The sequence below is a fragment of the Labrus bergylta genome, chromosome 19, assembly GCF_963930695.1.
Source record: "Labrus bergylta chromosome 19, fLabBer1.1, whole genome shotgun sequence".
Classification (NCBI taxonomy): domain Eukaryota; kingdom Metazoa; phylum Chordata; class Actinopteri; order Labriformes; family Labridae; genus Labrus; species Labrus bergylta.
In genome coordinates, this window is record NC_089213.1 from 6,555,372 (window position 1) to 6,578,245 (window position 22,874).

The window sequence follows — 22,874 nt, forward strand, 5'->3', positions numbered from 1 at the left end:
CTCTGCAGACAGCCTGAACTCAGAGACCTTGATGTCTAACACCGAGTCTGAGGAGGACACCTTCTGTTTTCTTCTGTTCGGTCAGCTGACCTCGGGACGACACGAGATTGAAGGTTAAATCTTTTCATTTCTGTCTGTTCTCACCTGCAGCTAAACAACCTGCTTTATTTTCTCTGTTTTATGAGTGTCACTAAGTTGATCCGTGTGAAGGATTGTCTTCTTGTTGGCAGAATCACAGAAAATCTTCCATCCTGATCGATATAACAGACACGTGTACTCACTGTGTGTACCTAAGGCTTATGGTAACACACACACACACACACACACACACACACACACACACACACACACACACACACACACACACACACACACACACACACACACACACACACACACGAACACAGAGGAGGGGGACTCACAGCGACGTTGTAGATGGCCATGCCCACGGCTCGGTGGTCGTTGATCTTCTCGGTGGAGACGGATTTGGTCTCGTAGGCGAGGAAGATGCCGAGCAGCAGCAGCAAACCTTTATAACCGTAAACCACACCTGAGGGGACAAGATGGCCGCCGTGAGGACAGGTACAGCCGTTTGTACGTCTGGTTGTTTCACTCAGAACAAAAAAGAAATCGTAATCAGGTTGAAAGTCCTCCTGAGCGCGCACACACACACACACACACACACACACAGATCTGACAGGTGATGTCACAGCGGGTGTTGGACTCACCCAGCCAGGTGTTCATCTTCTGAGAGCTGCAGTGCTCGAGCAGAGGCTGAATCAGAACATCCAGGTCTCCTTTAGGGGCCTCTCTGGTGAACTTCTGCTCCCGACACACAAACAGGTAGAATCAACATGAATATATCAGAGCTGCCTGTCGATCCATTAAAACATTTCATCAGGATTAATCACATCAGAGGCTGTCATAATCACCACAAGCTTAACAGTTTGGGGTTCTTTTATGCGTTTTCGTCAAGTTTTGGTTTTGAGGCGACCCTAAGCAGGGTAGTGCATACTGAGGTGCCTTTCACTCAGCATTATGGAAGCAAACACAGGATCACTCAGAAGACTTTATCCACCCCGGCTCGAGTCTGCTTACCTGACCGTCTTTCTGAGTGTTAAAGACAATGAACGACTTACTGAGTGCAGCAGAAGGAAACACAGATGTTCACTCCATCATAACATCATTCTGTATCAAAGACCGGTCTCCAGACCACTTTTTAAATTTTTTTTAAAGATTTATTTTTGGGCATTTTGGGCCTTTATTGTAGAAATAGAACAGTGGATAGAGTTGGAAATCAGGGAGAGAGTGAGTAGGGAATGACATGCGGGAAAGGGGCCACAGGTTGGATTTGAACCCGGGTCACCCACTTGGAGGACTACAGCCTCCATACATAGGGCGCGCGCTTTAACCAATGCGCCACCAGCGCCCCTCCAGACCACTTTTTGAAGCTCTCGGCATTGAAAGCATTTTAACTCAGTCTCGTCTCTGTCTCAGGCTGGCCAGACTCAGGATTATAAATTAAGACCACCACTGATAAGCTTCTTTGTCCATGTCATTTCTGAGATTAGAAGAAAATCACCTCTTTCTAAAAGAACAAATCACTTTAGTTCATTCAGAATTTGATTTTTATCCCCCGGTTACGACCGCAACCTTCCAGGTGTTACGGTCCAAGTGAGTGACACGATGCTGCATCAAGATGAGGATTTATCAGAGATATTTATGGTCTTGTCTCAGTCTCTGTCTCAGTTTCCTGAGCACTCTGGTCTCGGTTAGTGTGGTCTTGACTACAACACTACTGTATCACACTACGTCTCCACACACTGTAAAGTGAGCTGTGTCCTCTGAGCGCTTCATCAGAGTTTAAGTGAAGTGCGGATCTGTTGTCTGTTTTTTTTTAACAATGAAGCTGCACTGAAGTTCTTATATTTCACTGATCAAACCTCCACGGTGATGTGCAGAGGATCCACGATCTGCCAGATCATCAGAGACAGGACGTCGATCCCCAGCAGGACTCCCACCGTGGCGTAAAGCTTCCACGGCTCCAGGTGCTGCTGGGAAAAAAAAGAGACAGTGTGTGAGTCTGTGAAAGGATTCATGAAGAAAAACAATATTAGAATGAAAACAACACGAGGATAAGAATCAAACTGAGGCAGTCTGATCATCTCACAGATTTATGATCCATCAATAAGTAAACTTTTTATTTATTTAATCGAGGTAAACAAACAAACAGGTCGACACTGCACAGTGAGGATTGATCTTGTTGGATTATTTCACACCTTAAATCTCCATATGTTATGATCCATATGTTATAGATTAATTTGGAGACGGTTACGTCAGCGCACTGTGGCGGCAGAAAAACAGCGAAAGCAAGCGGAGAGAAACACGGAGAAGCAGAGTGACGCTCTGAGGTTAAAGGGAAAATGTCCTGCTGTGGGATTTTTGTCAGATCCACACCGTTTATACACCTGATCACAGGTGTGTTTATATCTTCATCCTGCTCACTCTGTCTCCTTTCTTTCTCAGCAGAGAGACGGCATGTGGGATGTTTTTAGGGATCAGATGATCTCCTCATTGTGCACCCCCCTCTGATGTTCCCGGTAACATTTTACAATAAGGGTACATTAATTAACATTAGTTAATGCATTAAGCCTTAATGGTTAATTATGGTTAAGTAATGCTTATTCAGAGCATTAATAAATGGTTAATTATGGCTAAGTAATGCTTATTCAGAGCATTAATAAATGGTTAATTATGGCTAAGTAATGCTTATTCAGAGCATTAATAAATGGTTAATTATGGCTAAATAATGCTTATTCAGAGCATTAATAAATGGTTGATCATGGTTTAGTAATGCTTATATAACATCAACAATAATGATAGGTGAGGCTGTAAGATAAGAACGTCTACATGAAGATAAAGGAACAATCTAACGTCTACATGAAGACCATGGTGTGGTCCATTGATCTCAACCTTTACCAAAAATAAGTCACCAGTTGGAGGATGGACAAGAACATCCTTAATAAGGATTAAATAATGCATTAATTAATACCGTAGTTAACATGAACACTCTTAATAAATGATTACTAGACACATTAGTTAACTGTTAGTAACCATTAGTTAAGGCTTAATAATGCCTTAACTAATGTTAACTAATGTACCCTTATTGTAAAGTGTTACCATGTTCCCTAACCGTCCCTAAAAGTCCTTGTCTCCTTACCTTCCTCTTGTCCTTCTTGTCCTCCTTCTTGGTGAAGACCGTGTGGACCCACCAGATCTTTGTGAACATGCTGCCGTACGCCAGACTAAAGCCCAGACCGAGCAGCCAGAGACGGAACTGACCAAGAGAGAGAGAGAGAGAGAGAGGGAGAAACAGAGAGAGAGAGAGAGAGAGAGATAGAGAGAGAGACACGGAGAAACAGAGAAAGAGAGAAAGAGAGGGTTTATTATTATCACACTCGTTCATTAATCTTTCATTAAACTTTAGGCTGCATCATTAACCTCCGTCTGACTTTAATAGACCTCTAAAAAAATGTCTTCCTGTCGTCTGAGACTAAGCAGAACTCATCTGTGTCTCGTCTTCTCTGAAGAGGAGAGATTCAAACTGACGGCACGAGGAGCGAGCAGACCAGAACTTAAGGGCCCTATTGTGTGTGTGTGTGTGTGGCGCAAAGCGACCTGGGACAGATCCAAACACATTTTCTCCTTCTTACATTCAAGGCATCACCTCCCTACTTTTCTAAACTCCTTCATACCGACACACCTACCCTCACAACTTCCTCCTCACTGTTCCTCCTGTCCCCTTAACCTCTATGAGGTCTGGAGCTCAGAGACAGTTTTGTTTAGGTTTGAAAGACTGGTGCAACAACTTCTGGAAATCTACTCAGAAAGTTGCATGTTACACCTTTGAACAAATGTCTGCTTCACACACACCTCTCCTCCCTCCTGATTATATTTTGACGGAGAGATAAAATGCACACTGGGGAACAACATTTATCCTTATAATGTTTTTGATAAATAAAATGGAAACTGAAAAAGAGGATAGTGAAGCGTAGTCGATTTAAGTTTTGAAGGATGAAATGATAAAGTTGAGTATCGTTTTTTGTTGGACATCTTTGATGATGTCTCACAGATGATGGACAACTGTGTCTGATAATAAGTTTAAAAGTTTAAAACCGGCGTGTTTGAAACAGACTCTCTCATCGTACCTGGCAGACGACGGGGAAGTGAGTCCTGTGGACGTGCAGGCCGTCGATGCCCAGAGGAAACACAGCAGCCAACGCCATCATACAGCCCACCGCTGTCATGTTGTTCAGGTACGGCTGAGAGTTCTGGATGTACCTGAAACACATAAATACATACATGACCATGATGTAAACAAACACCCATAAAATAATAATGGAGGAGCAGAATGGAACAAAATCTGATCTCTATCAAACAGTAGACAGGATATAGAATTTATAAAATGATAAATATGGAACAGACAGTTTTATTGGGATGAGCTGCAAGAAGACACATTTTTTACTCCCACTTTACTTTTTCCTGCCTTCTCTGTAGTAAGATTCCTGCGTGAGGTCAGGACTCGGGACACTATAGATACAGGTTCGGTATCCTGCACAGAGTGATAACAGAGTCTGTGTGTGTCAGTGTGAGGTGTTATCTCTCACAGACACACACAGCTCTTCACTGTCATTCACTTTATTTACTGTCTGTCAGAAAGATTCGAAGCCTGGCTTTAACCGTCTGTCTCTCTGCTCTGCTCTGTTACTGATCTGAACACCTCCATGTGCACTCGGTTTTATTTATACGCTCAGGTTTGTCTCTCCTGAAGTTACAGATTTTATAAAAGGACAGCTAATAGTCTTTTTCAACATGAACCAAACTCATGATCATTTTCCCAAAATTCCAGGTGGAGCTGCATGCTTGATTTGCAAATATTAAACGTTTTCAACCCTATTTTTTTTCCTGCCAGCTCAAAGAAAGACTCCTGCACCGCATCATGGAGAGTGTTTAAGCGAGTGTTGACGTTTATTTCATGCGACCGGGGGGGGCGACCACTTTGGTACGTTCCACCAGTACGTTCCTCTCCACTCGCTTTATGATGTGAACAATTCTGATTACACGCAGCATTTATATAATGACAAAAAAAAATGTAATTATAGCTCAGGACTGCAGGCTTTGTCCAACAGCTTGGATATGTTGTAAACTTTACACTGAGGCCCCGCCCCCCTCCCACCCGACGGGTAAAACTTTGACACACTGTGAGGGACAACACAGGAAGATTTTAGGGGCACGATGTCCGTCAATTTGCTTTAAGTTTTCAGGATAGGTGAGTGAAATGTGTAAAAAGGATAAAGCCAAAGCTGCAGCTGAAAGACATCAAAACGCTCCTGAAACCTGCAGAAGAGTCAGACTCAGGTTCAGGCTCAATCGACCCTTTGCCTCTACCGCTAAGCCCCTCCCCCCTACGTTCATGTCCAGGGGTATAGGGCAGCGGACGACTACTGATGACGTATCAGGGTCTAGAAGGGTCTTGTCATTTTGTAGAGGGTAAAGGGGCAAAGATTAGCAATGGGACTAATAAGGTGAAGGTGAGGAGCAGGTGTGCTACCTGACGTTGATGTTGATGTTGTGGATGAAGGTGTGGAGCAGGTGTGTTACCTGACGTTGATGTTGATGTTTAGGATGAAGGTGAGGAGCAGGTGTGCTACCTGACGTTGATGTTGATGTTTAGGATGAAGGTGTGGAGCAGGTGTGTTACCTGACGTTGATGTTGATGTTTAGGATGAAGGTGAGGAGCAGGTGTGCTACCTGACGTTGATGTTGATGTTTAGGATGAAGGTGAGGAGCAGGTGTGCTACCTGACGTTGATGTTGATGTTGTGGATGAAGGTGAGGAGCAGGTGTGTTACCTGACGTTGATGTTGATGTTGTGGATGAAGGTGAGGAGCAGGTGTGCTACCTGACGTTGATGTTGATGTTTAGGATGAAGGTGTGGAGCAGGTGTGTTACCTGACGTTGCTGTTGTAGATGTTGAAGGTGAGGCAGATGATTCCTAACACGATCCCAAAGCCAGCGAACACCGACATCGTCACAAAAATTTTCTGAGACAGATATCGAAACTTCTCGATCACCACCGTCTGGTCTGCAGGAGGGCCGGAGCCTGAGACAGACACAGACACACACACACACACACACACACACACACACACACACACACACACACACACACACACACACACGCAGGAGGAGAGGTGTTACTCATACTGTTATTGAGGACATGTGTGAGCTGATCAGAGCTCATGCTACTATTCATTATAACGCTATCATAGTAACCATCTCAAGCGTCTCCATGTTTGTAGTTTACATCAAACATATCATGTAGTTTCATACCAACTGAGCGCTCTGTTGTGCCCCCTAGAGGCATCCTACAGTAACACACATAGTCAACATTTACAGTCATGACACAAAGACGAGGTTAAAGGCCTTAAGAGGACATGAGGGTGCAGAGAGGAAACAGCACATCAGTAATCTGTTTCACAGCAGTTACAGGCTTTAACAAATATTCATATTTGACATTTCTGTCTTTATCTGGTGATGAAATCAGACGTGTTGTCTTCCTTTGTTCCTGTTGAAAGTCCAGCAGCAGCTGCAGAGAGTGACCCACAGATCAGCTCGAGCAGCGGTGAGTCCGTCCAATCAACGTTTCTGAAGGATTTCTTGTTTTTTTAAAGCTCTCTCTCCTCCCGCTGTCTGCCTCTCTCTGCCTCATGTTGTGTTCTCTGAATCTGACATGAATAAAAATAGCTGCTGTGTGACACTAAGCCTGTGAAGAAACATCCTCAAAGTCCTCCTGAGCATCACACTGTGAAGTGTGACACACACACACTAAACACACACACACACTAAACACACACACACACACACACACAAAACTGCTTCTGTTTCTATTCTGACCTGCAGACTCCATGGCAACACGCTGTTAACATCCATTCAAACTCGACACACACACACACACACACACACACACACACACACACACACACACACACACACACACACACACACACACACACACACACACACACACACACACACACGGCTCACACTGCTCGCCTGCAGCTCCTCTGTCACTGTGCAGACTTCACACACACACACGCACGCACGCACGCGCGCACGCGCACACGCACGCACGCACGCGCGCACACACACACACACACACACACACACACACACACACACACACACACACACACAGCAGATGTTGTAAATGAAATGACATGTAAATGTAAGTCAAGTTGAACTCGTTGGTTTCTGCTCTTCCTCAGCAGCAGAGTGTGTGAGGGTAGAAACGGAGCTTGCAGGAATACTCAGTCATATATTTTGATCCTTTGAGGCCGTTACAACTACTAACTAACTGTCACATGTCAACGATGTCTTTGAGGAAACTTTGATAATAATGTAATCATACACACAGTTAAATATATATATTTACATCTGTGACTACAAAGTTTACCTACAACATCAAATGATTTATCAAGAAATCTAAATCGTCTCTTGATGGAGATTATTTGTGGAAACTTCTTACAGTTCGGTCTGAAAGTCTTCAAAGTGAGACTTTATGAGTTGAAAATGTTTTAAAGTGCCCAACCATCTTTCCTGATCGTGACAGGGCGCCATCTGTCGGATATCTGATATGTATATTATGTCAACATCAGACCTGATACCGATAAAAGATCGGATCTGTGCCAATTCTAGTTTCAGGGTTTGGAAATGTAGTCAAAACAGCAAAAAAGAAAGGAGGGGGGGAGGGGGCCGAAGCCTAGTGGTTATGTTGGGCACCCCATGTATAGAGGCTGTGGTCCTCCTCGCAGCGGCCGTGGGTTCGAATACGACCTCGGCCCTTTGCTGCATGCCATCCCTCACTCTCTCCTCCCAACATTCCCTGTCCTGTCTAATAAAGGCCAAAATGACCCGAAAAATATCAAAAAAGGAGCTCACTCAAAAAATAACAAAACTTCAGTCAGCCACCTTTAGCACACCTTTCCTTTAAAGCTCCAGGTAAATATAGTGTTGTTGTATTTTCAGTGTGTCACACGGCTGTGATGTAGACTTTAAGGCTGTCTCAGTTTGTCCCTGAAGTTACTCTGATGTCTCTCTGTCCTTTTTACAGCAGCAGCTCTCCTAATACAGCAAAGTGATACAGATTAATAACTCACACAGATTACACACCGAGCATGTGAGGAGGTGTGAGCGTACCTGTGTGTGTGTGTGTGTGTGTGTGTGTGTGTGTGTGTGTGCGTGTCCTTTGGGAAATTTGTTCTCTAGCATTAATACCTCTCTGCCCTTGATGGTGGAATCGGGACAGTGTGTTACCATGGCGACTGGCTCCATTATGGTAACCACGGCAATGTGAGAGAGAGAAAGAGAGAGAGGGGGGCATTGATGCAGCAGTGGTTGTCAAGGAGACGGTGGAGGTAAGAAAAATAGAAGGAGAAGAAGAAGAAATGGATTTGGAGGAGAGAACTAAAGCTTTGTTATTGAGCCAGGAGAGAGCACACAGGTGTGTGAGGTCTTAAACAGCAGGGGGCGCTCTTAGAGACGCATCCCTGTGTCAGAGTGACAAGTCAAGTGTCACCAGACGACACTCACACACACACTCACACACACACACACACACACACACACACACACACACACACACACACACACACACACACACACACACACACAGACCAATCAGCCCAATGTTTCCAGAAATTCCTTTACTTCATGAATATATTAATGGGGATTATGTCAGAGCGGGGCTGCTACACACGTCGGTGCCTTGCTCAAGGGCACCTCGGTAGTCAGGAAGATCAGACAGACTCACATGTTCTGTTCATCACCGGGACTTGAACTGGAGACCTTACTACAGTTCCCGAAACCCAAGTCCCTCCACACTGAGCTACTCAGGTAACATTTCTGTATCAGCGAGCGTCATCAGGTCAGAGCTGTCTTTACAGACGAGCTGCTTCAGGCAAAAGTAAGAAATGCATACCTGATAAAAATATCTACAATGAGGCAACTCGCCCGTGATGAGTGAATGCAGCTGTTAGATAACGAACAAGATAAGATAACGAACAAGAAACATTCTAGAGGGTTTGTCTAGAAGCTTTACGTGCAGGACTGGACCGATGATACTGCTCTATGTGCATGAGAAAAGGAGATTGAATAATAATAATCATCATAATAATAATAAGAGCAACAAGAGAGGGACCAGCATTAAAAATCACTCTTCAACTTGAGAACAGCCTGTGTGCACTAAGCCACAACGCCCCCCCCCCTTTTCAGTGTCAAACATGAAGTCAGAGTAACTCTTGTTGAACTGAACCTCGAGCTGTGGCTACAAACAAACGTCCTCGTCACCTTCACAGAGCTCGTTCTGTCGGGGCACAGTCCTGGATATTTTTGGTTTCACTGCAGGGGGAGGCCGTCCTGACTTCAGCTGAGACGGGGGACGGGGAGGATGGGGGAGCTGGCTTCTTTCACTGTGTCACTCTTCTACAGTCAGACAGGCGACAACACAACACACCCTGGACTTGAGTATTAGTGCAGATATCGTAAAACACGACGTATCAGACACACCTTTCACACCTATTGTGAAGTGGGCTCTGTCCTATAAACCAGTAACGCTGACACTTGCATGTCAACAAGTGCGGCCATCACCATCACACCATCATCATGTACAAGCTGCTGCTTTGCTGTGCACTGCATGCTGGGATGCATAGCAATGCAGACCAGTCTAGTGCCGCCGTTTTTAACAGCTTATCTCCCTTGTTAGGTCATTTTCGTGCACTACCAAAGCTTTAAAAAATGCATAAGAGAGCAGCATCAAGAGAAAGAGAGAGAGAGGACTGTCTAAATTGCACAAATGTAACTTTGAAGCGTTGTCAGTAGTCAACTAAACAAACATTTAACAAGTGTGCAGGAGATTGTCTGACATTTTTGAAGATTAAAAACAAGAAATATTGTGGTGTAGGACTTCTATTTGTGTTGCTGTGATAATCGAAAAAAGCTTCGATATCATTTGATTTTGACTAGAATCACCTCAAAGTTTAAAACTTTGCTTCAATCTGTCCTTAAGTTCAGTCACAAAGTATTTGTTCTTCTGCCTCGACTGTCTGAGAGTCTCTAACGACTTTCAGACTCCAGCTGGTCCAGAGAGTCAAACTGACCGCGGGGTCGGACAGAAACATAAGGTCAGCACTTCCTGCGGCCCCCCTCCTGTCCCACCGAGGGGAGGAGGAGGAGGGATGGGGGGGGGGGGCGCAGGAAGTGCTGGGACGCATTTGGACGACCTTGCTGCATGTTCATTGTGTTGTGAAAAATCTAGTTGGAGTCACAGCTGGCAGAGTTTCAGCTCGCAGCTTTCAGTGACGGCAGAAAGAGTGAGGTGAAAAAAAAAAAGGAAACAGAGATCCACGCTGCACGACTGAGAGGTTCACCACACAACAGACGAGTTCACCGGCTGATATTACAGGACGAAACACCTGCACCTGTGTAAAACATTATGTGCACTCTTTGTCTGTTGTCTCCTTTGTCATAGCTGCCATTTTCATTTAAGTATGTTAACGCAGGCTAGAAGACAAAAAAACCTCGCCCACCAAAGCATTTCCACTGGTTCACCGGGTTTAGAGCTGTAAGGGGTGTGATAGTGCCCCCTCTCCTCCCTCCCGCTCTCCTCCACCTTGAATCATTCAGCGTTACTTTGAGCAAACAAGAAATCCAATCAGCAGCTTCTCAGTAGGCTCACAGTAACACAAACACACAAACACACACACACACAAACAAACACACTCAGAGTCAAGTCAAGGTTGATATGTATTTACCCCACCCCCCCTTGACCCCCCTCCTCGCCTCTCATTGTTTCATCACCCATCATCTACTTTTCTTCAACATTTCACACTCTTTCACACAACATCCTCATCAGAGTTTACAGATTTTAGATCACACACACACACACACACACACACACACACACACACACACACACACACACACACACACACACACACACACTCTCACACACACACACAAAGTCAAAGTCAAGGTCATGAGGACCAATCAGATCCCTCCATCTGAGTCGTTTACCTTGGAGCGGGAGAGGGAGGTAATGATGGAGGGAGGAGTCAGGGGGAGGAGGGGAGGATGATGATGAGGAGTAAAAGAAAGAGGAGGAGGATGAAGGAATCTCACCGATCCACTTGTCGTTTCCGTACCAGGACAGGTTTCCTTTGGTGCTGTCGTAGTACCCGATCTTCTTATAGCTCCCCCCTGTGACACAGAGAGAGAGAGAGAGAGAGAGAGGGAGAGGGAGAGATAACGTCACCACACCAGGTTATGTCTATACCGACCCAAGATTCCAAGATATGATGTGTTGGTTCCCCCTGGAGTGTCAGACACATATGGAGTTCGGCTCCATAGACCATATTCTTGCGGCAGCTGTTACCATGACGTCAGACTCAGGGTGCTCGGAAGCTGTTATCGCGTCTTACTGTTAAATTCCAGAATTTAAATCATGTTAATCTGAGCGACTGCAATCAGCAAACAAACGCACACCACTATAAAGTTGCTAAGTCGTAAAAAAAACAAAAAAAAACACTGGATATGATGCACAAACACTAATGCTCCCAATGCTACATGCATTAAAGTTCACATATTCTCCTCTTCGTCAAGCAGTTTAAATAAGTCTCAGAGCTCCTCAAAACATGTGTGTGAAGTTTCTTGTTCTAAATCCACTCTGATCCTGTATTTGATCATGTCTATAAACCCCTCTATTTCAGCCCTGCTCAGAACAGGCTGTTTCTGTGTCTGTACCTTTAAATGTAAATGAGCTGTGTCTGACCACGCCCCCTCTCTGGAAGGACTAGGGTAGCTAGCTACCATATCATATTTTAGAGTCTGGGGTTGGAGTAGCCATAAGCCTGGTGTGGTGACGTATCCTTTATCTGTGTAACCTGGAACATAACAGAAAGAAATGACAACACCTTCTGAGCTTTCTCCCAGCAACATGGCCGCCATAAAGTGGCGAAAGTAAGCGATCATATATATTCAGTGTCCAGCTCGACTGTGCATAAAGCTTGCAGAGAAACATTTAACATTTAAAGGGTTCAGGATGTGCGATAATAGTCTCCAAAGTCTCCTCTGGTGTAGAGACTCCGCTCCAGGCCTTCTTCATCCTTAATAAGTATTCAGCTTCGATTTGTTTTTAATATAAATGTCATTTCCTGACATTCATTTATTTCTCTTTCTGCCTCTCGGGATGTCCTGACAGTCTGATGTCCTCTCGCTCCCAGGACCCACTTCACTTCATGAGACGTTTCAATAATGAGATCCAGCCACAGGCGTCCCCACGGGCTGGTTTTAATAATAAAATAAATAAAACTACCCATGTGAGAAAGAGTGTTCAGCTGCAGTCCTGAGCTCTCTGTGATAAAACTCTTTAATATCAGGGAGCAGCAGCAGCACACAGGCTGAGCCTACGGGCATCCAACAACGACACACTGAATCTCTGCACCGTCACCCAATCATTACGCAGCATCCTGCAGCAAAGGCGCAGGAGGACACTTCCTCTTCTTCTGCTCTGAAGATCAGATAAAAACAGTTTAATATTCTCCACATCTATCAGAACTAAAAAAAAAAAAAAGAAGAGCAGATAAACCGGAAAAACCATCAAACTGATGTGATTTATACGCAGACAGAAAGATTCTCTGATATGTTCTATAAATTAGAGTGAAGGAGCTCGCATGGAGGAGAGGTTTCCATGGAGACGGAAGATAATTAAGCCACGTTCACACCTGAAGGAGCACATTCTCCTTTCGTGTGATAACGAGGAGAACAACTCTTTAAAGGTGCGGTACGATGGGATGATCTATAAAACGATTACAGAATCAGGAAGTCAGATTTTAAAAACTTCAAAAAACTGAACCTTACACAGAACAAAGTGGATCCAGAGCCCCCTTCAGGCCCTTCATCATGTATGCTTTCAGCTATCCTCAGGAGAGTATCCTCAGGTGTTTTATAAGTATATATAGGGAATTGGCTGACTGCGAACATATTTACTGTCATGTGGGCGGGGCTTATAAAGTGCAATGTGTTGAACTAATCCTCTATAAACAAAAGCCCTGTTTCCACCACCCCGTCCAGTTTGGTACGGTTCCAATCGGTAACCCTGATTTTCCTGCCAACCGTAGTCCTACTTTGTAAGTGGTGTTTAAGCTGGTAGCCGTGTCAGCTACGGGGAGGCGTGACATCATAGCAGCACGACATAGTGTAGCCCTCAAATAAGTTCAACAAATAAGAAGAGAATGGGCAACAATGGAGGACGTTCCAGCAGAAGTCTGCACCTCGGGGGTCGTCCATGGGGCGGAGCTACCCGCTGACATTAGTTGCAAAAAAAAAAAAAAAAATCGAAGGGATATTAACAACATGGAGCGTTTTGTGTTTGTCCATGATTACAGCTGATGCATGGGAAGTGACTGGAAGTTGGACGGTACAGATCGGCGATTTTTGTACAATTACTAACATTTGACAGTAGAAGTGCCAACTAATGTGTACGTTACCAGACCAAGCTGAGCTGGCCTCTTGGTGGAATAGGCTCTAAAAACACAAAGAGATACTCAAGTAGAGACAACGCCTCATCATTGTCTCTGTGTGGAGGTCATGCAGTCACTGGTTAATCTTTCATGACACGATTTTTCCTTTATTTTGCTGTCAGAAAACCTGACAGGATTCACTGTATCCATGACAACAGAGATCTCTTTTTTCTAATAATTGCTTGACCATAGAAAGATGTTAAAGGATATTTTAGCCACAAACACATCCCTATTAGTGTAAGAGTGCGCTATATTTAGAGTGCTTGTGCATTTCTTTTTCATGCTGTCAGCACTTTACTCCAGCCAAATGATTCCCAGCTACAGAGGCTCGAGTGAGCTTTTTATTCTCCATGTCCGTCTCTGCCTCTCTGGTTTGGGCTGGAGCACAAAGCTGACCCGGTCCAGCATGGCTCCAATTATCATCATCAAACAGACTGCAGATTAAACCGAGCCCAAAGAAAAATCTACAACACGAGCTCGGCGTTTAATCAGAGCGCTCCGACAGTCAGAGATCTGAGGCAGACTGGAGACAGAAACAGACTCAGTGATCAGAAGGAGACAAACACACGGGGACTCACACCTCTGCTGTTAACACACACACACACACACACACCATCACACACACTCTCTGTAAAATCTTCATGGAAACACAACGATGCAGCCAGATAGCACGGGATCTATCCAGCTTGTGTGTTTATTCAGAGAGTTTACTCCTATTGGTCACACAAGTTTTACTGCATTTGTGTTTTCCTGTTTGTCCAACGCTCTCTTCCAGATCCACCAGAAATGAAACACCACCCTCTCTGGTTTCATATCACCTGTTCTCACCTCACAGCTGGGTTAATCTGCCCTCCTTCTCTATGAGCTGTGTCTGGATGAATTCTGACCAGGCCCCTGTGTGACGACCTGTCAGCTCGGATCCACCCCAGGATCTATCTCATGGACACCAACTACCTGTGTTCAGTTTAAGCTGTAGAGCTCCTGTCCATCTGTCTCCACTGAGCAACAGTTTCCCTGTATCTAAGAAGTCACACCTCAGCTGAAATCTGTCTAACCACAGCGCTATGAAACCAAAACACACACATTTTACTGGATTTAACGACGATGAACAGGCTGATGGGAATGTTGAAATAACTACATCGGGATGCTGAATTAATCATTTATAAGATCTGTCCACAAGACGACGAGAAAAAGGCTAGCAAAATGTTTTTTTTAAAGGAGATTGGTTTGACTGTTTCTGATGCAATATCTGAACGTCAAGAGGATCTTTGTGTACCTTGAAGCTGTTCGATAAGAGTCCAGGCCATCCGAGAACCCTGGGCGTCGAACACAACATGACCCTGAGAGAGAGAGAGAGAGAGAGTAAGAGTGAATTTAGGAGATTAAAAAAAATCAATACATTTGATTCAAATTGTTCATCCAAATGAAACATCGTCCTCCTCCCATGTACGCACCGACACGCCCTCGAAGGAGCTGGTGTTGAGCGCTCTGTAGATCTCGGCTGTGATTCCTCGGTTGTTGTAGTTGAAATCTTCCAGCCGGTGGCCCTTGGCCCTCAAGGGTCCCACCGTCTTGTTGAGGGCCAGAGCCAGAGCCCACACAGCGTCATAGGCCAGAGGGGCCTCCTGGAAACCCCCTGTCTCCTCTGGGTTCTTACCCCCCAGTTTAGACATCAGCCGGGCCAGAAACTCCTGAGAGGTCTGAGAGGAGAGAGAGAAATATGTGAGATAAGGATATGTGTCCCTAGTCTGTCTACAAACCCTCCAATGATGAGAAAAGCCCATCCTCTCCGTCTTTTGCCTGCTCCACTTTTCAGAAAATGTGTGCTCAAACAGGCAGTTCGGAGATTTTCCCTTCATGACATCACAAAGGGCAGTAACCCCTTCCCCAGGTGGGTGACACTCCCACAGCTAAGTGTTTGTTCTGCCCTCTGAGTCTGCCTTCTCACCGTAAACAATAGGACATGGAGCGAGAAAGCCAGAGCCGACCCAAGCCCTTCCAGAGAGGGGGCGTGGTCAGCCACAGCTCATTTACATTTAAAGGTACAGACACAGAAACAGCCTGTTCTGAGCAGGGCTGCAAAAGCACTAGCTTGGTGCTCACAGTGAGAAACTGCGTCAGGGAAGGGAGGAGAGATCATACACTCTGCAGATTGAATATGGACCGCAGAGACTCAGCAGCAAAATCAGCTGTTGTGTCACCATGGCAACATGACCCAAAAAATCACAGACACACCAGGATGGATCAATAGACAGAGAGCTAATAAATATCAATCAGGCTTATATAAACTCATAATGTGACCATTACTGTCCAGGCAGACGCGTGTTTCTGTCGACTGACTGTGACGTCGTAGCTTCTGACTGACAGATAACACTCCGCTCAGCGGGGGAATTCAATAAGAACAGATTGTGGCCGCTAAAAGCTCCAAACATTGAGCATCATCTGCGACAGGTATCTGCTCCGTCTCAAGTTCTAATTCACAAAGCACACAGGGCTGATGATATTCTGCTCCGTGCACCTTTACTCTGTGGTGCTGCCCTCTCATGCTGGTGGAGCTCAATTTGATCCGTCCAGGAGCGAGATGGGGTTGGGTGGGTGGGGGGTCGGTTTAAGTTTATTCTGAGGCCAGACTTGGAAATTTGTGATCCGAGTTCAACCGTTTACAGATCTTCTTCCCTGACTGGAGCAGCTGACTCACCAAGTTGGAGGCTCCTCGCACCGTCTCGGGGTTGAGCATGACAATCTCGGTGGTAACATGACCCTCCACCGCCTCCGTCATCTGCTCCACCGTGCAGTTAATGGACGGGTCTTTGATCTTAAACCAGTTATCAGCGTACCAGCCAATCAGAAACCACACAAACTTCTTCCCGTAGAGCTTATCCTTGTACACCTGCAGAGAGAGAGAGAGACAAGATTTATAATCTGGATTGCACAAATACCAAAATGTCACCAGATTTGTGCTATTTAGACGATTCAATTACCCAGCATGTGCCGTTAAATTGCCATTTTTGTTGCCGAGGTATCCACATTGTTCAATTTTTATCGCATCTTTCAAACTTTCAAAGTTAAGTTGCAAAAAAAGCAACAAAGTTCCACATTAAATTAAAAAATGTCTGACTCTCTGTTGGGTTTGGGGTAAAGTCTAAAGGGTCTTTTTGTAGGTCTCAACATGATGGGACTGCAAACTTAATGTTGTACACTGAGGTGAAGAAGTGTAACGTCGGGGCTCTTCATTAGAAAGTTTAGAGGGAGCGCTGTGGTTGTTGAAACCTGTGTAAAACCTGTAAAATATCAAAATAGTCACCTCTTCTGTTGCATGTGAGTGTTATGTGATGTGATTTATTTAGAAAAATAAGTCATTATTCCATAAGTTCACAGAATGAGAGAGAGTCAAAGTTCTGGATGTATCCTGTTTGAAACGATACCTGAGCACTGAATCCTAAAATAATGTTAATAAGAGTGCAGTCAGGGTCTTTGCTGGGTGTCTTTGATATTCAAAATTCCTGCTCCTGTCACGGATAAACTGGGTCACGCTACCTCACAGAACACCTTGCGGGCCTCGGTCTCGTAGAACAGACCCACGATGATTCTGGCGTCTTGGCGCTGAGAGGAGAACAGAGAGGACACGGAGTCAGTCACAGTGAGAGGATGAAAGAACAAGTTAAAAGACCCCCCCCACACACACACACACACACACACACACACACACACACACACACACACACACACACACACACACACACACACACACACACACACACACACACACACACACACACACACACTCTCCCTCCTCTGCTCGGGCTGTTACCATGGTAACCTCTGCTACACAGCCAATCAATCAGAACCCTGGAACTGGGCCATCATGGAGAACGAGGTCGCAGGAAGGAGAACTTTTCATTCATTCATTAAAACCTAAAAGGGCTGATTTAAAACTATAAATATATATTTTTATTATTATTAGAATTTTATAAAAAACAAAAGGCACTCAGATTTATAACCATGAATGACCATACGATACGATCCGTTGTTTAAGAAGCGCTGTACATGGGGCACACTGACCCCTGGGAGGAGCTGAGAGTCCTTTAATTGCTGTGTGCTTTTATTTTGAAATACAGTAAGGCCCTTCCTGTAGATCGAAGGTCAGGACATGAAGTTAAGCACAGAAACAGGAAGTGGTTAGGGATCCCAAACTGAGGTCAAACAGCTCAAAGGAACGGTGACAAAGGTCAATGTGTGATGTCATTAGGTGGATATTTCCTTCTTTTACATTACTGAGACTACAGGGAGACACTGAGGATGACTACCTACAGTGAGCCTGAAGGGACAAAATAACATTAATTAAAGACCTTAATTATCAGTTAATAGTGTAACTAGTTAATAGCCTGGTTTTTCTTCTCTATGTTTAACTAGAAAACATGGGTAATCATTGAGCGGCTTGGTGTGTGTAAAGAGAGATCAGGCACCTTGAGGTTTTTAACAGCCACAGCGGGGTCTGTGAGGAAACTCTGACGGACGCTGATCTCGATCCCAGCCTCCTTCACCCGCTCCTCCAGATCGTCCAGAGTCTGAGCAACACACAGACAGAGAATAAAGCTCAGGATCCACAGCAGAGGAAGAGGAGACAAAAACAGGTAGAAGAGGGGGAGTGATGATGCAGGTTTAAAAATAAAAATCAAAAGAACCGGAAGCTGCAGTTGAAATGTGATAAAGAGGAAGATGAGCTCGAGGTTTAAAAAGACTCCTGCATGTGTGGGTTGACTCTGACAAAGAGGAGAGGAGCAGCGTTAGAAAACACATTAACCACCTTTAGTGTGACTTTTTTATTCTCTACACTTTAAACAAATCAGATCCACTTTGAAGGAGGAGATCTGTTGGGAGGCCGGTGTCCTGATGCAGCAGCTCTGCATGAATGAAGTGAAGATATTAACCGAGGTTCGAGAGCAGGACAACGCCTTAACCACACCAGACATCACCAGACGAGCCTACTTAGCCATCCCACTCCATCCTGTTTCTCTCAGTTCTTCGACCCACCCTCCCTTCCCTTCCTCTCATCCATCCTCCCTCCTTCCTCATCCCTTAATCTTGACGTTTGTCTAATTCTAGGAACAGTCTGGGCAGTGATCCTGAGTCTCCCTCTGCCCTGCAGTCAGTCCGTCCCCCAAGAACCTACACCATCCTCTTCCATCATAATCGTTATCTCATCGTACATTCATATGCCTCAAAATTCATAAATATCTAAAACCCATATTGTTGGGGCGGGGTCCTTGCTAATGAAGTTCTGGTGTAGATGGTAAATGGACTTGAGCTTGTGTGTTTCTTTTCTAGCCTTCTGACTACTCAAAGCGCTTTTTCACCGCAGGTCACACCTACACATTCACACACTGATGGTAGAGGGGAAGTGTGGCCATCAGAAGTAACTAATCCCATTCATACACATTCACACGCTGCAGATGAAGCAGCGGGGATCGAACCCCCGACCTTCCGGTTAGGAGACGACCCGACTCTCCCACTGAGCCACAGCCGTGTGTAAAGTCCACACGGAGCCCTGCGTGTAAACTAGTAACCCGGTGACACTTTTGCTGTCTGTGCAGCGACATAAAAAGAGCAAACACGTGTTGTACGAATGCAAACTTCAGAATCAGGACGCTACAACGACATCTCTAAGCAGAACCAGAACCAGAACCTTCTTAACGACGAGAAGCCGTGTGTCGACTCACCGAGGTAAAGACTTCCGTGGTCTGCTGAATCGTGGCGATCTTTGTCCATTTCCACTTCTGGAAGAGTTGGACTCGTGTCGGGTTGTGCAGCGTGGCGGACGGGTGAGTTCTGAAGAAGGTCGGGAAACGCTGACGGTTTGACAGAGCCGGAGAGCTGGAGCCGTACGACAGCTGACACACACACACACACACACACACACACACACACACACACACACACACACACACACACACACACACACACACACAGACAGGCACACACACACACACAGACAGGCACACACACACACACACACACACACACACACACACACACACACACACAGACAGGCACACACACACACACACACACACACACACAGGAGAACAAAGGTCAGAGTCAGTCTGTATGTGTGTGTGTGTGTGTGTTTGCGTGTGTGTGTGTGTGTGTGTGTGTGTGTGTGTGTGTGTGTGTGTGATTTTCTGTTTGTGTGTCTGTGTGAGTGTGTGTGTGTGTGTGTGTGTGTGTGTCTGTGTGTGTGTGTGTGTGAGTCTGTGTGTGTGTGTGTGTGTGTGTGATTTTCTGTTTGTGTGTCTGTGTGAGTGTGTGTGTGTCTGTGTGTGTGTGTGTGTGTGTGTGTGTGTGTGTGTGATTTTCTGTTTGTGTGTCTGTGTGAGTGTGTGTGTGTCTGTGTGTGTGCGTGTGTGTGTGTGTGTGTGTGTATCTGTGTGATTTTCTGTTTGTGTGTGTGTGTGTGTGTGTGTGTGTGTGTGTCTGTGTGTGTGTGCCTGTCTGTCTGTGTGTGTGTGTGTGTGTGTGTGTGTGTGTGTGTGTGTGTGTGTGTGCCTGTCTGTGTGTGTGTGTGTGTGTGTGTGTGTGTGTGTGTGTGTGTATCAGCGAGATGTGGAGCCAGTTTAAAAGTATTCTTTTGTAAAACTTCAGAAAACCACGGAGCAGAAAAGTCCTGCACGTTCACCGTTAACTAAAACTGTTTCAGAACATTTAAAAACTCGACTTTCACTTTATCCAAGGTCTTCATCAAGACTCTCCAAAGATCTCCAGGCTGTATTCCAGGATGTTGACATGTTGGATTATAAAAGGAAGAGAAGCTGCAGACTCCCTGCGGGCTGTTTGTGCTCTAATCTGTGATAGTATAGTGAAGCTGACACTCAGGCATGAATCACTGAATAAATAAGAATCACAGTCTATGACTCTTCTGACTGTAACAGCGTCAGCTCAGTTTATTTAAGTGTTCAGTGTCGGCTCGGCGTCTTTGTGTTACATCACTGAGCGTTTTAAAACACCTTCAACTGTGACCTCATCACACCCAGCAGCCTGTTCAGGGCCCCGACTCTGTGGGTGTCTGGATTACTGTTCAGATGCTAATAAAAAAAACACGACTTTCATTCAGTTTGTGTTTTGATTCTTGTGTGAAATGAAAAGTCTGCGCTGCACATGTGCGGTTTCTTTTGTTGCTGTAGGTCCAGGAACACGCGCGACGTTGAGTTTTCTCACCACTATGAGGTTCCACATGCGAGCAGCTTCAGCGACCAGCGTGGACACGGAGCTGCAGCCCGGCATCAACACCATCTTGATGGGCTCCGTGTACAGGAGGTCATACAGCAGCTTGGTGGCCTCGCCCGGGTCGCACTGACGACGGAGAGAGAGAAAATGTGAAACACAATGTGAGGATCAGAGACTTAAGAAGCAGGTTGACAAACAATCTGTGAACAGCATATATGGTTTTATAACATCAGTTAAAAAACAATGAAAGACATTTGAATGCACTCTGGAACAGCTGTGAAGTAAAGCATGATGACATCTGTCACCAATCAGAAGGATGTCGTCAGTGTCGTCTTTCAGGTTTGGTTTAAAGGAATCATGGATCTCAGGCTGAGCTCTCTTTTCTCACTTCTTTTTCTGGTATGAACATGAACATTGTCAACAGTCAATCACAGCACTCTCTCCGGCAGAAAACAGGAAGCAGCAGAGAATAACGTAAATATCTAATTTCATCCGACCGTTGTGATGTGTAGTGACGACACCCTGAAGAATGTGCAAGTCGATACACGTTGGTGTATTTAAAACAAAACCCCTCCTGAGTGCCTGAGTGAGTTTTCCTCCACCTCAAGTATTCGCTTCCATGAGCAGCGCTGGTTGAAGATGTTGTCTCTCATTTTCAATGAGATCTTGGGTTTATTTTGGGCTACATATGAGGAGTCAGAGTGTCAAAGTTAGGATGACAAGCAGAGCATAGAAATAACACACATCTACTTTTATGAAGCAGTTAACAGGCTGGTAAACACACTCTCCCCTCTTTCTAAAGCCAAGTCCTACCTTGTAGTCATTTAGACCTAAAACAAGTAGGGGGTACTGGCAGCTAAGTGGTTAGTGAACGCCCCCCAATGTCCTCGAGAGGAGCTAGGTAAGAATCTGAATCCGTTTCCTTCATATCTTTCCCCAATCTCTTTCTCTTCCCAGTTTTTGACTCTATCAGCCGTCCATTTAAAAAAATGCATTTTTATTTTGGAGTGATTCCTCTCCATAAGAAACAGACGTAGCTTTTGCAAAGCTTGAGTACATTTCCTTACTACTTCAGAAAATCAAAATAATTGATTGTGTGTTTTGAAAACATGCAACATTAAAAATGATCGTGTATAAAATGATCAAGTATAAAAAATCATTTTCTCAACCCTTGTGCAAAAAGATTCTGACCTCTCCTGTGAGCTAACATGTTACATTTCAACACACGGCGCTGAGGCAGAGCCAGCAGGCGGGATGGGAGATGGGGGGAGGTGGGGGAGGTGGGGGAGTAGGGGGGATGGGTGGGGGGTTGCAGGTGAGGCACGTCCCAAGGTCACCTGTGTGTGTCTGGTCTGTGAGGCAGAGACACATTCATCAGAGAGAGGCTGGAGAAAACATTTACCCAGCAGTCAGTCTGATTTATCCTGATGCACACACACGTATACACACACACACACACACACACACACACACACACACACACACACACACACACACACACACACACACACACACACACACACACACACACACACACACACACACACACACACACACACACACAGAGAGGCTCACATACAGCTCACTTACAATCATCAATGAAAAATCAATACGCTGTTTAAATGATAATGTGTATGTATGTGTGTGTGTGTGGGGGGGGGGGCATTAATCGTGGAGCAGACATGCTGGATGACCGAGTGTGATCATGTTTGTCATCTTCATGTCACTAACATCTGTTACAACATGAATACACACACACAGAGCGAAGAGAGCTTCAGCAGAAAATCGATAGTGACTCTGCAAACAGGCAGGGTTCAGGCTGCTGGTGGTGCAGTGGTTAGTGCGCACGCCCCATGTATGGAGGCTTTAGTCCTCCAAGCGGGGCGGCCCGGGTTCAAGTCCAACCTGTGGCTCCTTTCCCGCATGTCATTCCCCACTCTCTGTCTCCCTGATTTCCGACTTTATCCACTATCCTATCTCTCCATAAAGGCACAAAAAGCCCAAAAATGAATCT

At 45.2% G+C, this 22,874-nt stretch overlaps 1 protein-coding gene across 5 annotated transcripts in view; it reads right to left on the reverse strand.

The window, feature by feature from the left end:
• gabbr1b (gamma-aminobutyric acid (GABA) B receptor, 1b) overlaps window positions 1-22,874 on the reverse strand; it is a 76,238-nt gene that overhangs the window by 8,301 nt on the left and 45,063 nt on the right. For 4 of the 5 annotated variants that reach the window (XR_002278384.3, XM_065948008.1, XM_020646619.3 and 1 more), the window contains 14 exons: window positions 20,852-20,986; window positions 19,357-19,527; window positions 18,103-18,204; window positions 17,174-17,239; window positions 16,335-16,526; window positions 15,091-15,336; window positions 14,913-14,976; window positions 11,238-11,315; window positions 6,012-6,162; window positions 4,209-4,341; window positions 3,221-3,337; window positions 1,944-2,054; window positions 729-822; window positions 423-550 (listed from right to left, as the gene is read on the reverse strand). Coding sequence is in view for 4 of the 5 variants with exons in the window: in XM_065948008.1 (XP_065804080.1) it covers window positions 423-550; window positions 729-822; window positions 1,944-2,054; window positions 3,221-3,337; window positions 4,209-4,341; window positions 6,012-6,162; window positions 11,238-11,315; window positions 14,913-14,976; window positions 15,091-15,336; window positions 16,335-16,526; window positions 17,174-17,239; window positions 18,103-18,204; window positions 19,357-19,527; window positions 20,852-20,986 (1,788 nt within the window). In the remaining variant the exon portion in view is untranslated. The remainder of the gene's footprint in view (window positions 1-422; window positions 551-728; window positions 823-1,943; window positions 2,055-3,220; window positions 3,338-4,208; window positions 4,342-6,011; window positions 6,163-11,237; window positions 11,316-14,912; window positions 14,977-15,090; window positions 15,337-16,334; window positions 16,527-17,173; window positions 17,240-18,102; window positions 18,205-19,356; window positions 19,528-20,851; window positions 20,987-22,874) is intronic. The other variant, XM_020646620.3, reaches the window with a different exon arrangement.